This window comes from Argentina silus (genome assembly GCF_951799395.1).
Source record: "Argentina silus genome assembly, chromosome: 12".
NCBI lineage: Eukaryota > Metazoa > Chordata > Actinopteri > Argentiniformes > Argentinidae > Argentina > Argentina silus.
Genome location: NC_139666.1, coordinates 21,610,279 through 21,627,151, shown reverse-complemented (window position 1 = coordinate 21,627,151; position 16,873 = coordinate 21,610,279). Strand labels below are relative to the sequence as shown.

The window sequence follows — 16,873 nt, the reverse complement described above, 5'->3', positions numbered from 1 at the left end:
GTCTTAAAACAGAACAGCAAAACAGAAGTCCAGACCATATTGCAGTAGTGGTTCCATTTCATAAAGTTATCTAGTAGCACCAGAAGCACAAGTATAAGAGTGGAATGCCAAAATAGTACTGCAGGGGATCACAGTGACCATGTGTGTCAGAGTTGCTGAAAAAAAAAAAAATTCTGAGGAACAAAAGATACACATATATAACCACATGTTATCAACATCTTTATTCTTGCACGACTTGGGCTAGTGGTGAGGGTGGTAGAGGGGATCGTGTTCGGTGACCTCTGTTATGGTTAAGCTTTTTAGATGTGTCATTGTACTGTCTGTTGTATATGTGGAAGAGGAAGCATGTGTGTTCCTTTGTTTTGTTGAAAAATGTCATCAAATTATAAAATCCAAAACAAGTAAACGGCACATTCCATTCTCTGCCTGCCTGGTAAGACTCTAGTCCTATGTAACAAGTCCCAGACCTACTGGGTATCTCTCTAATTCTCTCCAATGAGGAGACTGCTGCACGGATCACCTAGTAGAGTCATATGATCATTGAGACTGTGGTGGACCATGGAGATGTCTGAGGGACAGATCTATGACAACACAGACACAGAGAATTTGCTGGACTCCAAGAGAGGGACTGGGACTAAATCCTAAAGGGTTAAAGGTGGGGTTAAGGATATCATCAGGGTTAGGGGTGGGGTTAAGGTTACCATCAGGATTAGGGGTGAGGTTAAGGATATCATCAGGGTTAGGGGTGGGGTTAAGGTTACCATTAGGGTTAGGGGTGGGGTTGGGGTTATCATCAGGGTTAGAGTTGCAGTTAAGGTTATCATCAGGGTTAGAGCTGGCGTTAAGGTTATCATCAGGGTTAGGGGATTTAGAAATAAAGAACATCCTGCTTTACAACATGGTCCTATGGTAACAATCCCTGCATGTCTGTAGATGCAGGGTCTCCCTGTCCCACATGCGGCCAGGAGGGGGCACTAGTGTCTGCTTCTCCACTCTGTTGAAGAAACTGTTGACAGCAAGGTTCATTTACAAGAACGGCCAAGTCTGCAGCTTGTGTTTTTAAACCCTCTCTCAAACCAGAGTTTGTCTCTTCACAGGGTTCATCTGACATGTAGAAATAAGAGTCTGAAATTCTTTGCCAAGCGTTCGCAACATTTGTGTCTGTGTCAGCCGCTCCCCTTGGTCTGTGTCTCTCCTCATCCAAGATCTTAAGTTGTGGTTGACAGATTTCTTCTGCCCTCTTTTTTGCCATTCTTATCAGCTCTGTCTTCAAATGACTTTCTACCTGCTCAGACAGACTCTCTTCATACAACCATTTATAATATGGAGGGCAGAGTTGGTCACATGCTGGAATGTTTGGCACACGACAGCAGAGACAGGACCAGGAACCACTGAGTCTCTTGATACAGACGAAGCAACGGTTACCAAAGTGGCAGAGAAAAAGACCAGAGACCAACAAAAACAGGCCAATTACCTAGGAAAGAAAACAGATTATACTAACAGGCTAAACTGCAAGATATTACCAGATCTAAATAATATGTAACATTTTTTGTAGACATTTTTGGTAAATATGCTTATGCAACTATTGAAAATAACCAATAACTAACTGAAAATGCTAACTATCATTTGTTTACATTCTTGAATTTGACCTTTAACACATTTCCCTTTTTTTCTTGTCTCAGCATTCTATAATAGAATCCTCAAGTTGATACTTACGGCTGGGTCAGTCTTCTTAGCAGTGACGAAGAGTTTCTCCTTGGAGGTTAGGTTAACTTTACATGGAATTACCAGTTGAGTTGAGTTGCCGCTGATGTTGGTCATATGGCACAAATACCAGTCACCGTCCAGGAAAGCAGTAGATATCCAGAAAAACGCTATGTACATTTGTACATTTGTACAATGAATGTAACAAATTACTGCAACAATTGCCACAGCAGTGACATGTACTCCTGCAGAAAGCCCTCTGGTAGAGAGATTCAGTAAACATCATGATGAATGTGATGATGTAGGGAGGTAACACTAGGTACACCATGCGGTGAATGAAGCTGCCCTTCCAGCACAAGCACAAGAACTCCATGTTTAAAATGTTCTGTAGGACATAGAAGATGGACAGGAGCACAAGCGTATTGGTTACCCTGGACACCAGAGAGTACAAATTCTTGGGCAGATCATGGCCTCGATGCATGGTTGCTGTAGTTCAGCTGAAGGATTATTGAGTCTCTTTACTACAAAAGTGCCCGGTTGGTAATCTGGCCATACAATATGTTAAGAGAAGTGGGATGTGAAAGTATATGCCATCAGCAGTTTGGTTGGGTAGGGGAATTCAGGAGTCAAAACATGTTGTGGCTTTTTTTTATGACTCTAGTCCCCATCTCTGCTCTCAAATGATGAGTGGCAACTGATGACAAGTAGGTGCTACACACAGTAGTGATGAGGTAAGTTCTCACTTTGGGTGTCAAGAAAGGCGCTATATTAATGCAATCAATTATTATTATTATTATTATTATTATTACATCTGTGTAGTCATCATTATTGCAATAGCTTAGCTTCATCTTAGCTTTTTTCCCCCAAACATTTCGTGCTTCAGACATATTTATAATGGATCATTCAGGGGAGGACATATCACATTCATATTATGTGTCAATAAATTATAACAACATGTTTCTACCCCGTTACCTCTGTGCTGTGGTAATATGCTATATTGACTGAATACCTGCAGTACTATCTGTTACATCAGTAAGCACACACCTGAGAGACAATATTGACCCAAGGAGCAGTGTCCCCTCCCTAGCCTCAGGGCATTGGTGTATAGACTACGCTTCACTACATCAGGGAGGCTGGTGGAGGTAGAAATCGGAGAACAGGTTCATTGTAATGCATGGAATGGAATGAGAAGTGTGTTTACCATTCCTCATTGATACCATTTCTAATTCCGTTCCATGCATTACAATGAGCCCGTCCTCTGATTTCTACCTCCACCAGCCTCCCCTGTACATAACTGTTATTCTGGCAGTGTGAACTTATAGACGGTGCCGGGGAAGGCTTAATGTCTAAATGCGTCCACCGCGACTGCTGACAAGAATTAAATGTCTATATTTTGGGTATATATTTGAGATTGCTAACTGTAGTATTGACGTATTGGAAGTAAAGCCCGGGTCAGAGCTGCAGTAGTGGACTGGACTCATGAGGATAGTAGGTGTTGTTCAAGGATTGTAGATGGTTCTGCATTCGTCACACGGTGTGGACAAGAGGAGCAGCAACTGGAGAAATCTATTATCCATCTCAAACACACACACACGGAACCATGGCTTCCATTGGACAGGTCATCTTCTGGAGGTTTGTGTTATTACATTTGTGTGTGTGTGTGTGTGTGTGTGTGTGTACGCATGCATGCTTACATGCGTGCATATGTGTGTGCAGTCTGCATTTGTGTAAGGGTTTCTTGTCTGTACAATAAGAGCAGTTGACTGACCAGCTCTGATAGTCTCTTATTCTCCTCTTTATGTTAAGTATGACACTATTGTATTCTACTCAACTACTCTATTATTCTATTTAATTCTATTCTATTCTAGTATGATCGTCCTCATTGTGGTATTTGCTGCTATCATTATCCTCATTCTGGCCCTGACATTTGCAGGTGAGTACTGTTGATTGTCCCTGTGTGTGTGTGCGTGCATGTGTGCGTGTGAGTGCACGCGCATGTGTGTGTGTGTGTGTGTGTGTGCATGTGAGTGTGTGTGTATGTGTACTCAGTCATGACAGAATCCTTCCGGATCCATGTTACCCTGTAGGCAATCCAGGCAGCGTGGAGAGCAGTGACAAATCGCCCATCGGTAACCTAGGAGACGACGTCATTCTGAGCTGCTACCTATCCTCCACCAGCGAGGGCGGGGCCCCGCAGGCCAGCCAGGTGTCAATCACCTGGGAGAAGGAGGGTCTAAGTGGAGTGGTGTACCAATACCAGGGGGGATCTGCAGAGCTGAAGGAGCAGAATGTTGAGTTTAAAGACCGGACGCAGCTGTTCCCTAATGTCATCGCTGGGGGCAATGCCTCCCTGCTACTGAGGGGGGTCAGAGTGAGTGACCAGGGGGTGTACAGCTGCCATGTGAGCGCCCCTAGTGGTTGGGGGATTGTCAATATTAACCTCAGGGTAGCAGGTGAGAGGTCTAGTCTTTCTAGTTTCCTTCCTTTTCATTCCTCCTGTCCGTGAAGAAATGACTGATCTGACATGACTTGATTGGTGAAAGCAATGCAGCTGGGATCTTGCTTTGACTGATCCAATCATGTTGCTGTAGATCAGAGATGACTTCAAGGCAGGGAGGTAGAGAGGAAGGAAAGGTTTGTTTTTGTTTTCCAACATGGCCACTAGGGGTATGGCTGTGGCTGCTATGCAAGGTCAAGACATTGCACTCACTCTTAGCATTGTTGATAAGGGCCGTTGTAACAAAGATTAATAAGAGGTCAGAATACTAATGATGTTCAAGGTAGGTTCTCTCTCTTTGGCACCAGCTACATCACCATGTCCTAATGTTATTTCCTTTTTAAGAGCATTCCTTCATTCAGTATAATATACAGTATGAACCAATATATGTCATTTCTAATATAATGTACAGTGTATACATATGTAGTGTATGACAAATTAGATAAGATTAGATTTGTTTTATTGTTGGTCTAAACAGATATTTGTGTTGCAAATTTGTTGCAAATGAATCTCTCATTCTATCCACCTCAGCGTTTTCTGCTCCCAAGTTCTCGTTGACGGGGAATAATCTGACCGCAGAGGCGCAGAAATGGTTCCCTAAACCCAACGTGACCTGGACCAACCACGTCGGGGACCAACTGAATGGCACCACGCGGTTCTTCAACAACTCTGCTGGCATATTCCGATTGGTCAGCAGCCTGCAGTCAATCACAACTCACGAAACCTACACCTGTCTCATCCAGAACCCTCTGGTGATGTCCGTCTCCAAGGCAACCCTGACAGGTACAGTGCAGTCGACACCCTTTCACTTCAAAGTAAACAGTCTTCTGCTGTGCAAATACAGGTATAAAGATAAACTAAGACTTAGAGGAACTTTATTTTACCCAAGGAAACTTTGTTGGAAAATGAAAAGCTGTAGGGTAACACCTCACCTTGTTAGACAACGTTTACACAAGTCCCTCACTCAGGTGATGACACCTCAGTGGCCAGCTCCAGATAGATCATCTACAGTATCGAGAGCGCTGGCAAATTGCTCTGTGTGACTCTGACGACACCTAAACCCTCTTCATGTGATCTTTACTCTGCATACAAAACGGGTTGGCTGTGAGCTACATGGGTGTTGTCATCCAAATAATTACAACAAGATACAAGAACATACTTTGCCTCCCAGTCTGTATTTTTATTATTTTTGTTGACAAATAAAGGGGGAGCCGTGGAGGCAGAGGGTTCCAACTACCTATTATAGCAGTTCTGAAAACATGCCATGAAAGAGAAATTCTGTAATTAAGAGTGACTATGGGAGTAACCTGATACTGTAAGAATATTACTGAGGTAATGTGACACTATGATTATTCCCCAGGCACAGAGATATCAGATAAGACCTTCTTCACCTTCAACGCTGCATCGTCGTCTCAGCTGGCGTCGCTTATACAACTGCTCCTAACTGTTGTTCTCTGGATGTACCTGCTCAACTAGCTAGCATGAATACACAGACTCTGGATCGACTAGCTAACCTGAACACACAGACTGGATCTACTAGCTAACCTGATCTATGTTCCTCCAATGCCTTTTCGAGAAGAAGTGAGTGGAGGATGCGGGGAAGGTTAAAGGTTTTGGTGTTTATGCTGTCTGGTCTAGTTCGTGCACTGTGAGCATGGTCTGTCATACCAGTAGATGGCGCCACCAACGTAAAAGTGAGTTAGCTATGCACCATCCACGAGCCTGTATAAGGAATTAACAGAAAACAACAACAGATGTGAACTGATAAATAAAAATGAACAAACATATAAATATACAATCAGTCTTCTCTGAAATCTGATATTACTTTATGAACAATAATTTGAATACAAATATCAATATTTGTATACTCTTTATTGGGCAGAGAATTTGAATTCTAAAAAGTCTTAATTGGCACCATTCAACACAAAATCACACTAGCATAAGAAACAAAAACAAATTACAATAAAACCTGAGAGTCAAGACATGAGTTATTCAACTCTTAAAAGTAATGTTAAAGTTTATTATGATTTGTACCACCCTATATTCTGCCCTTTACTATGGACCCCTGAACTCTTGCACCACACCACATTAGTTTACTGTTCAACACCTAATCAGCCAGAGGAGGATGGGTCCCCCTGGAGTCTGGTTTCTTCCTATCAGGGAGTTTTTCCTTGCCACTCTGCCCTTTATTTTCCCCCCTTTATTGTTTATTTTGCTTCGTATTGTTTTTGTTGTGAAGCACTTTGCCACATTTGTCTATGTAAAATTGATTGATTGATTGACAGTTAGACAGGCATCACCATCAACAGTTAAAATTCACAAGCATTCACGTGTTATGGCAAGTTGGTTCAGTAAGAATTATATGTTTTTTTTCTAATGTGCCAAATACACCTAACATTGTTGTTGTTGATGAAAGCCAAGGAGAGGTGACCATTTTAGAAATACGCTGCTCGTTCGATCTTTACATGGAGGAAGCCTTTTCTAGAACACTGTTAAAGTCCCTAGTCACACTTATTAGTGGCCTTGGCTTCAGGTGTCAGCTGGTAATACTGATATTTGACAGCCTTGAACATGTGCATTACCTGACAGTACGTAGGTAGAGGGCAGCCGCAGAGCAAAATGTGATTGGGCCGGGGAACAGAACCACTGAGCAAATGCTTTGATTTCTACGTCCAAGTGGGGCGACTTTTAAACGTCTTTAAAAAAAATAAAAATAAATGTTTTAACTTTTTGTTCACTGGGAAGGGACGCGGCTTGGTCTGTCATGCCTCTGAGGGCTTGGAGAGTCTACCCCGCTGTCGTGCTACACGGGTTGGGAAAGGACTCAACGAGGACACGCCCGACATGCAAACTGATGTTGAATTGGTTAAATGTGATTAGGGTTATGGTTAAGGGGTTAGTTAAGATAAGGGTTAGGTTTGAGAGTCGGGTTAACCGAGTGCAGGTCGATCGTGTCCTCCTGGTCACTTCCCTCTAGACCACGCCCAAGACCTATACACGGCTCCCTATTGGACGGCTAGACTACTGGGGTGTCACATGTCTTGTGTGGCGAGAGAAAAGGAGTAAGCGGAGTTTTCCTGAAGAAAAGTTGAGTGTAAACATAGTCTACTGTAATACATGTAATTACAATGCTATTTTATTGTGCCGTTATATGCTGAAGCTTAAACTAGTTGGTTATGGTCTGGGGTATAGACAATTGCTTTCTTTGTTTGTTTGGTTTTCCAACCTTTCGTTCGTAATGAGTAGCCTAAACTATTTTTGAATCTAAAAAGATCAGGCCAATAAAGACAATGTCACTCTCTAACACGAAATCGTCTCCGGAGAAAGAAGTCGCCGATCCATTGCCAAACTCGAGTTCCAATGGAGGTAACGGAGACACCGTGGTCAATTCGAGAGCGGTTTGCCGCGTATGCAAACGTTTATACCGCGAGCCCAAAATTCTACCGTGTCTACATTCTTTTTGCGCGGACTGCGTGCGTCAACTAGAACCGTTCTCGGTTTCAGGAGAGAGCAACAACGGTAAAGTGGTCTCGCCGGGTGGCGAGTCGCCCTCGCACGACCGTCATGCCGTCACGGTTCTGTGCCCCGAGTGTGACTCTGAGGTGGACATCCCGGTGTCCGGTGTGGACGGGTTGACTACGGATCATTTGGCCCTGGACGAAGTGTTCTTGGAGACGCTCATGAGCGAGAACTCGGTGGTATGCGACCTGTGTAGCGACGGGGAAGCTGAGAAGCGCTGCGAGGTGTGCTGCGTCAACCTCTGCGAGTTCTGCAGCCAAGCGCACAGGTAGGTGTATAACATGTAACTAATATTGTTGCAAGTTGTGTCATAACACACATTTCAGGGCTATGGTGTGGCTCATTGGAACTTTGAGGTAGCCCTATCATTTTGTCTAGACATACAGAATCAATAAGTGTGAGAACGTGTTCTTTATTTGAAGGAGAAGACAAACTACTTCTTACTTTTAGCTATTTATTTATATGTCAAAATTCTAGGCTTGTACAAGGACCACTTTTGGCGAAGAAAATCACAGTCAGCAAGCTGTTAATCTGTAACCAACCTTCCAAAAATGGATGCATTCAAACAGTCAAACTAAGTATTTACAGTATACAAAATGATTGTGATTGGCTATTTGGTTGGGGAGGAACCATGGTTTAGACTTGGCATCCCTTGTTGTTCACGGGCTGGTCACACCATTCATCCCAGCTGCGGAGTCAGCACCCTGTAAGAGATAAGACACCTACTCTGGTATGTCCTCCCTAGCCTGTCCTCTCTAGCCTGGTATTATTCCACTATAGCTCTTTGTGTAAGCGTGTGTTGCAACATCTTTCTTGATGACCTGGCTTAACCTCTCAATGTATTAATTCAACGTACTATGGGACTAATGCTTGATTCATCTCTCATTTATCAACAGGCCATAACATTAGTAAATTTAGCACACTGCAGTAATGTATTTTTATTATAGCAATAATAAACTGTTTTTATAAAAATAAATTCTAACATAAGCAATATGGACCTAGAGATACAGTTGAAGTCGGAAGTTTACATACACCTTAGCCAAATACATTTAAACTCAGTTTTTCACAATTCCTGACATTTAATCAGAGTAAACATTCCCTGTTTTAGGGTAGTTAGGATCACTACTTTACTTTAAGAATGTGAAATGTCAGAATAATACTAGAGAGAATTATTTATTTCAGCTTTTACTTCTTGCATCACATTCCCAGTGGGTCAGAAATGTACATACACGTAGTTAGTATTTGGTAGCCTTTAAATTATTTAACTTGGGTCAAACGTTGTGGGGTAGCCTTCCACAAGCTTCCCACAATAAGTTGATGAAATTTTGGCCCATTGCTCCTGACAGAACTTGTGTAACTGAGTCAGGTTTGTAGGCCTCCTTGCTCGCACACGCTTTTTGCCCACAAATTTTCTATAGGATTGAGGTCAGGGCTTTGTGATGGCCACTCCAGTACCTTGACTTTGTTGTCCTTTGTTGCCACAACTTTGGAAGTATGCTTGGGGTTATTGTCCATTTGGAAGACCCATTTGCGACCAAGCTTTAACTTCCTGGCTGATGTCTTGAGATGTAATATATCCACATCATTTTCCTTCCTCATGATGCCATCTATTTTGTGAAGTGCACCAGTCCCTCCTGCAGCAAAGAACCCCCACAACATGATGCTGCCACCCCCGTGCTTCACCGTTGAGATGGCTTGCAAGCCTCCCCCTTTTTCGTTTTACTGTGGATATAGATACTTTTGTACCTGTTTCCTCCAGCATCTTCACAAGGTCCTTTGCTGTTGTTCTGGGATTGATTTGCACTTTTCACGCCAAAGTACGTTCATCTCTAGGAGACAGAACGCGTCTCTTTCCTCAGTGGTATGACGGCTGCGTGGTCCCATGGTGTTTATACTTGCCTATTATTGTTTGTACAGATGAACATGGTACCTTCAGGTGTTTGGAAATTGCTCCCAAGGATGAACCAGACTTGTGGAGGTCCAGAATTTTTTTTCTCATGTCTTGGCTGATTTTCTTTGATTTTCCCATGATATCAAGCAAAGAGGGACAGAGTTTGAAGGTAGGCCTTAAAATACATCCACAGGTACACCTCCAATTGACTCAAATTATGTCAATTAGCCTATCAGAAGTTTCTAAAGCCAGAACATCATTTTCTGGAATTTTCCAAGCTGTTTAAAGGCACAGTCAACTTAGTGTATGTAAAGTTCTGACACACTGGAATTGTGATAGTGAAATAATCTGTCTATAAACAATTGTTGGAAAAATGACTTGTCATGCACAAAGTAGATGTCATAACCGACTTGCCAACTATAGTTTGTTAACATGTCTCCCACAGGAGACAGAAGCGGACGTCGTCACACACGGTCCAGTGTCTGGAGGACCTTAAGACCCAGGGTCGGCTCTCCCGCCCCGTCCTGTGTTCTCTCCACCCAGGCCAGGAGCTCCGCCTCTTCTGCGACCCTTGCGACGTCCCTGTCTGCCTGGAGTGTTCCGCAACCTTCCACCGCGACCACCGCTGCAGCCCGGCGCGTGACGTCATCGAACGCCACAGCGACCGTATCCGCGAGCTGGTTGCCGGGCGCCTGCGGCCTCGCCTGACGCGGCTGGAGGAGTCACTGAGGAGGGTGGAGTTATCCCAGCAGGCCTTGCAGGCGCGGGCGGAGGCGGCCGCCGACGAGGTGCGTGCGTTCGCTCGCGGCTACACTAGAGCGGTGGAGGCCCACTGCGTGTCGTTGCTGCGGCAACTGGAGGAGCTTCGGATGCAGCGCAGGAACCAGCTTCACCTGCAGGGGGCACAGCTGCAGCAGGCGCTGGGCGACGCCCGCGGGGGGGTGGAGTTTGCGGAGCAGCTGCTCACGTGCGGCTCGGCGGCAGAGATTCTGGCCGCCAAAGGCGTGACCCTGCGGAGGCTCGCCAGCCTGGTGGAGGGCGGATACGACCCCAGCCCGGCCACCGTCGCGCCCGACGATGGCGGCAGCATCTGCTTCCTGCCGCAGGAGAGCGCAGGGGAAGTGGGCGGGTACCCGGTGGTGGGCGTGGTCCACGCCAAGACAATGGAGCTGAGCAAGTGCACCATAGAGGGGGAAGGTGAGAACTGTGTGTGTGTGTGTGTGTGTGTGTGTGTGTCTGTGTGGGGGAGGGGGGGGGGGGGGCTGTTGTCTTCTCCTGGCCCTTACTGCTGATGACAATATGTATGCCGTCTATTTACCTGGTGAAGTAAGGGTGAACACATAAGAACAGAATAGTGACTTAGTTATACACTTGTAACTGAAGAGGAAGTGAAGAGACTCAGAGGCACACTCTCTTATTAAACAGCACTTAGTACACATTACTGTCACATTGCACCCCTCAGGTTTCATTAAGCTTTTCAACTTGACCAGGAAATTACTTTTATAATTACTTTCCTATTGGGATTTTTTTTTTTTTTAAGGTCATACTGTATTTTACCAGAAGCCAGAGATTCCCAGGGAATGTTGAACTCAAGTAACGGGGCTAAACAATGGCCTTAGGAGCCAAGTCTCTGTAGGCTTTTTCCCCACCACACACACACACACACAAAAACACACACAAAAACACAGACTTGAGGCAGTGGAATGTAGGTAACTAGCAGGTGACATTCCTAGTCACTATGGGAACTTTTCAAGTAGCAGAAATTACCTTTGTTAGATGACGGGTATGTGAGACAGGGCTTTCTGCAGAGGGAGGACGAAAGACACACACACACACACACACACAGAGCGCTGCAGCAGCATGCCCTGTGGTGACTAGAGTTTACCTGCCAAGCTGGGCTGGTGACGGAGGCATGAGCTAACTCAAGGTTCTGAGGAACTCTCTCTCTGTCAAAGAACACAAGACAGCCCTGAGGCTTGTTCAATAGAATAGAGAGGAGAATGTCACTTAGCCTGAATGTGTTTCATTTGTTCTTAGTCCCTTAGATAACTTCAGTTTGCTTTATTAATTTGGTATACTTCCAGAAATACGAATAAATAACAGACACAAAGTGGATCAGAAGACTATGCAGGAGATAAACACAGCACAGGACACACACATACACACACACACACACACACACACACACACATGCGTGCACCATAGTCTATGCAGGAGATAACACAGCACAGGATATACACACACACACACACCATGCTCTATGCAGGAGAGACCTAAACTCTCCAGAAGCCTAGCCTTTCTACCTTTCTTTGGGATTGTGTGGTACAGCAGTTAAAAATGTGTTAGAGTGTGTGTGTATGTGTATGTGTGTGTGTGTGTGTGTGTGTGTGTGTGTGTGTGTGTGTCAGCAGCTGGAGTCATGTTGACAGCTGACAGGATACACACTGCTTTTCACTGGCATGCTAACACATACGCTAGCCAATGCTCAACAGCTTCTCACCAGACTGGCGTCAGTTTCCCCAGAAGCTACGTAGCTTAAGTAGCACTTCACCTCACCCAACAACCCAGCCGCAGAGCCACAAGAGAGTCACCGTTGTTGAACCAATGTTTGCAGGTCAATCTTCTGTGTGTGTGAATGTGTTAAATGAAGGACGTTGCTGGTCTAGGAGAGGAGTGGGCCTGGGTTGTCGAGAGATCACACACACACACAAAGTAGGGGGTGTCATGTAGTGCTGATGTCAGCATGAATAGCTACTGATACAGACACTTGTTCCACCCAGTGTTCCCCTAAATGGGCCCATTCACACCGCACATCCAGGGAATTTACTCCTCGGGTCAGCACTCAGAGCGGTGTGTGTGTGTGTGTGTGTGTGTGTGTGTGTGAGAGAGAGAGAGAGAGAGAGAGACTTAACACCTATGCCTCACACCCTCAGGTCTGCATCGTGGCAGGGAGGGCCAGCGGGGGGAGTTCACCCTGGTCTGTCGGGACTCTACTGGGGAGCAGATGGGACGAGGAGGGGAGGCTGTCCTGGTCAGCATTGTACACAAGGACAAGAAAGACTGGTGAGGATTGGTCCATCTAACCCTGTTACAGACATGACAGCCAATCACATCCCAGACCCATCACAGTGTTGTCCTGTGTCGACCCTGTGTGCTAGAAGAAAGGAAGAATTTTTTTTTTTTAAATTTATTTACAGGAGAGAAATTTGCACAGGGGGGTAGTGGGGATGAAGAGGTCTTTAAGAGGGACAGTTAAGATGTAGCCTGAAGAGATGGGTCTTCAATCTACGGCGGAAGATTGGTAGTGACTCTGCAGTCATGACAGCAATGGGAAGCTCGTTCCACCAGCGGGGCGCCAGGACAGTGAAAAGTAGCGCGGCTGCTGTATCCACGTAGAGGCGGCAGTGCCAGGCGGCCAGCTGAGGTGGAAGAGCGGAGTGATCGGGCAGGGGTTTGGGGGCTGACCATTGCTTGCAAGTACGGAGGGGCTGTTCCCTTTCCCGCTCGATAGGCGAGCACCTGGGTCTTGAATCTGATGAGAGCTGCTACCGGGAGCCAGTGAAGGGTGCAAAGGAGGGATGTGACATGGGAGAATTTGGGAAGACTGAACACCAGACGGGCAGCAGCATTCTGGATGAGCTGCAGAGGCCTGATGGCAGAGGCAGGGAGCCCGGCCAAAAGTGTGTTGCAGTAGTCAAGGCGAGAGATCACAAGTGTTTGGACCAAAAGTTGTGCTGCTTCTCTGGTGAGAAATGGGCGTATCCTTCTGATGTTGTAGAGGAAGAATCTACAGGAGTGTGCTGTCGCTGAGATGTTCGCCACATAGGATAAGTGGTTATCAAGGATCATCCCAAGGTCACAGTAGTTGTCTACTGTGATGGAGAAGTCTTGGAGAGGGCAGGCTTTCCCCGAGAGGAAGAGCAGCTCAGTCTTGTTAAGGTTGAGCTTGAGGTGGTGGGCTGACATCCAAGCGGAAATGTCTGCAAGACACACAGAGACACGTGTTGCCACCTGTGAGTCAGAAGGGGGAAAGAGAGAAAGAGTTGAGTGTCGTTTGCATAGCAGTGGTAGGAGAAACCATGTGAGGAAATTACAGAGCCAAGAGATTTGGTATAGAGGGAGAACAGTAAGGGCCTTAGGACAGAGCCCTGGGGGACCCCAGTGGTAAGGGCTTGTGGAGAGGACAGAGATCCTCTCCACGTCACCTGGTAAGAGCGATCGGCCAGGTAGGATACAAACCAGGAGAGTTCAGAGCCAGAAATGCCCAGTTCTGAGAGGGTGGAGAGAAGGATCGGGTGGTTAACTGTCGAATGCAGCGGAGAGGTCCAGAAGAATGAGAACAGAGGAGAGGGAGGAAGCTTGAGCAGAGTGGAGGGCCTCAATGACAGCAAGGAGAGCAGTTTCAGTAGAGTGCCCAGCCTTAATGCCGGATTGGTGATGGTCAAGGAGGTTGTTCTGAAGGAGATAGTGAGACAGTTGGTTAGAGACAGCACGTTCAAGGGTTTTAGATAAGAAGGAGAGAAGGGATACCGGTTTGTAGTTATGGACAGCAGCCGGGTCAAGAGTTGGTTTCTTGAGTAGAGGCTTGACTCTGGCTGTCTTAAAAGGCAGCTGGGACAGATCCTCTGGATAGAGAGGAATTGATTATGGTGGTAAGGAACGGAAGGAGGTCTTTGGAGATGGATTGAAGAAAGGAGGAGGGGATAGGATCGAGGGAGCAGGTGGTTGCTCGCTTGGATGTAATGACTCTGTGTCCTGTGTTGACCCCGTGTTAACCCTGTGCTGTGTTTCCCCCCTGCAGTCGAGTGGAGACCACGGTGGTTGACAACAACGATGGGTCATACCCAGTCTCCTACACACCTGTAGAGCCTGGACCCTACTCTGTCTGGGTGTGTGTCAAGGCCCAGCACGTGAAGGTACACACACATACAGCCACACACACACCATACTCTGTCTCCTACAGCCCTGTACCATACCTCTGTCTGGGTGTGTGTCAAAGCCCAGCATGTGAAGGTACACACACACACACACACACACACACACACACACACACACACACACACACACACCGTCTCCTACTATTAGTGAAGGTGGATGGTATAATGATGATGACGATGATGATGACAAACCCTCCTTCCTCCTCCTCCTCCTCCAGGGTTCCCCGTTCGTCCTGAACGTGAAGAGAAAGTTCCGGCGCCACCAAGGGACGTTCCACTGCTGTTCCTTCTGCTCCAGCGGGGGTTCGAAGGAGGCACGCTGCGGCTGCACAGGCACCATGCCAGGTACGGCCTACAGGGGGCACTGTGAGACATGCTATCTATGGCAGTGGCTCCCTAACATGAATTCGCCGTGAGCGAATCTAAAGCTTTCAGAGTTGTGATTTTGTGACCCATCAAACGAACGTGTTTATCAAGACCAAGACCCAAATTAGAACTACTGTAGTCAGGACACTTACGTCGGTTTAATTATGTTTAAAGAAAATGGTAATACATTTAAATTTGGCGTAATTGGATGGCTCCTCTCTGATATAGCTCCCCGCCTGAAGTTAAACAACATAAAATACTATTATATAAGGCAGGGAGCCCATAACTTATCAAACACTCCGTAGCTAGGTCAATACAGAGCGACCAAGCGGGTGGAGGCTGAGGTGGTGGGGTGGAGGCTGGGGCAGTGGGGTGGAGGCTGGGGTGGTGGGTGGCTGAGGAAGAGGCTGGGGTGGAGGCTGGGGCAGTGGGAGGGAGGACCAACAGTATAACTCATCTCATGTGATGATGTTTTGTATACGTGTGAATCGGCTGGCCATCACCACGCCATTCGACTTAAAGTGTTCCGCCTGAATTAACGTAAACATTATTGGGTGAGTGTTGTATATTGGCGCATTGCCAGATATGCTTAGTGGACTAACGGGTTCTACTGTGTGTCAGGTATGTTTACAATAGCTGGCAGTGATAGACTCCATCTGTCCTACTCCATAGAGAGGTCCCCAGGTACCAGGGAGAATACCCAACTGTCTCTTTTCTCATGGGTCATTGAGGATGAGCGACTAGGCTTTGTCTGTTTATGTCCTACTGTGTGTGTGTGTGTGTGTGTGTGTGTGTGTGTGTGTGTGTGTGTGTGTGTGTGTGTGTGTGTGTGTGTGTGTGTGTGTGTGTGTGAGAGAGAATGTGTGAGCATGTGTGTGTGAGCATGTGTGTGTCCACCTGGACATTGTGTACTTTATATTTGCCTGAGTATACAGTATACTGTTCACACAGAAATGTTAACGTGTTTGTCTTTGTGTGTGTGTGTCTGTCTGTGTGTGTGCGTGCGTGTCTTTGTGTGTGTGTGGGTGTCTGTCTCTTTGTGTCTCTGTGTGTCTCTGTGTGTCTCTGTGTGTCTCTGTGTGTCTCTGTGTGTGTGTGTGTGTGTGTGTGTGTGTCTGTCTCTACAGGAGGGTTCCAGGGCTGTGGTCACGGTCATAAGGGCCACCCTGGTAAGGCCCACTGGTCGTGCTGTGGAAGTGTGATGGAGGCGTCAGAGTGTCTCCCTCAGAGTGTGGTGGCAGCGGTGTCCCGAGGACAGCTCAGGACCGTGGCGCTCTGAGGGACACCCCAGCCCCTTTATGTCCACGGTGTCTGCGTGCGTGCGTGCGTGCGTGCGTGCGTGCGTGCGTGCGTGCGTGCGTGCGTGCGTGCGTGTACAGTATTGAACATGTATGTGACCACAGAGGTTACTCCTCTGTCAGAACGAAATGACTGACTTATAAAGTATTCTGTTCTCTGATACAATGACAAATATGAGCTTTGTAGTTGAGAGAGTTTGGGATGGCGACAGACCTATGTAAGTACCTCACAGTAGGACTCAACATTCACATATCTAAGATCAAGTATGCTAATCTGATTAAATAATCAGATAAAAGTATTAAATGTAATATTTTACTGTTTCTAATTGTGTAATAACTTTGACATTTTAATACATTTATATGTAATGTATGCACAACTGAACATTTTGTACCAACTATAGAAAACCTGTTTTACTTGTGCTTGTTACATGATACCACATCACTGAATGGACAACTAATATTAAACATTGTGTCTTATGTATTCTGAATCATTTGGCTGGAAACTCATATAAAAAACATTGGCTTCCGCCATAGTCAATGTCATGGATTCTCCCGCTTGTTTTTATAACAATTTCTTGTTTTGAAACCTCGCCGTCCTGAGTTTTTCCCCAGGAGGACTTAGAGATAACGTGGTTCTGCTGTGTACACTAGACAAAGTTTC

The 16,873-nt window shown here is 46.0% G+C and overlaps 2 protein-coding genes across 2 annotated transcripts; both read left to right on the top strand.

The window, feature by feature from the left end:
* Positions 1-3,046: 3,046 nt before the first annotated feature.
* On the top strand, positions 3,047-6,876 carry vtcn1 (V-set domain containing T cell activation inhibitor 1). The gene is made up of 5 exons (XM_083681708.1): positions 3,047-3,336; positions 3,573-3,637; positions 3,792-4,157; positions 4,733-4,984; positions 5,562-6,876. The coding sequence occupies exons 1-5, from the start codon at positions 3,305-3,307 to the stop codon at positions 5,675-5,677; spliced, it is 831 nt and encodes a 276-aa protein (XP_083537834.1). The 5' UTR covers positions 3,047-3,304; the 3' UTR covers positions 5,678-6,876.
* A 385-nt stretch (positions 6,877-7,261) lies between these two features.
* On the top strand, positions 7,262-16,704 carry trim45 (tripartite motif containing 45). Its single transcript, XM_083681361.1, has 6 exons — positions 7,262-7,988; positions 10,057-10,808; positions 12,545-12,674; positions 14,413-14,527; positions 14,767-14,893; positions 16,042-16,704. Exons 1-6 carry the CDS (start codon positions 7,492-7,494, stop codon positions 16,191-16,193), a joined length of 1,773 nt encoding a protein of 590 aa, XP_083537487.1. The 5' UTR covers positions 7,262-7,491; the 3' UTR covers positions 16,194-16,704.
* The last annotated feature ends 169 nt before the right edge of the window (positions 16,705-16,873 follow it).

What these genes read in the sequence shown, in the direction of transcription:
- vtcn1 (XM_083681708.1), top strand. Translation starts at nt 3,305, where the DNA reads ATGGCTTCCATTGGACAGGTCATCTTCTGGAG. An exon ending in TCTGGCCCTGACATTTGCAG is followed by an intron (nt 3,638 to 3,791) that starts GTGAGTACTGTT and finishes GTTACCCTGTAG; the next exon opens with GCAATCCAGGCAGCGTGGAG. An exon ending in CTCCAAGGCAACCCTGACAG is followed by an intron (nt 4,985 to 5,561) that starts GTACAGTGCAGT and finishes ATTATTCCCCAG; the next exon opens with GCACAGAGATATCAGATAAG.
- trim45 (XM_083681361.1), top strand. Translation starts at nt 7,492, where the DNA reads ATGTCACTCTCTAACACGAAATCGTCTCCGGAGAAAGAAGTCGCCGAT. An exon ending in GTGCACCATAGAGGGGGAAG is followed by an intron (nt 10,809 to 12,544) that starts GTGAGAACTGTG and finishes TCACACCCTCAG; the next exon opens with GTCTGCATCGTGGCAGGGAG. An exon ending in TCAAGGCCCAGCACGTGAAG is followed by an intron (nt 14,528 to 14,766) that starts GTACACACACAT and finishes CTCCTCCTCCAG; the next exon opens with GGTTCCCCGTTCGTCCTGAA.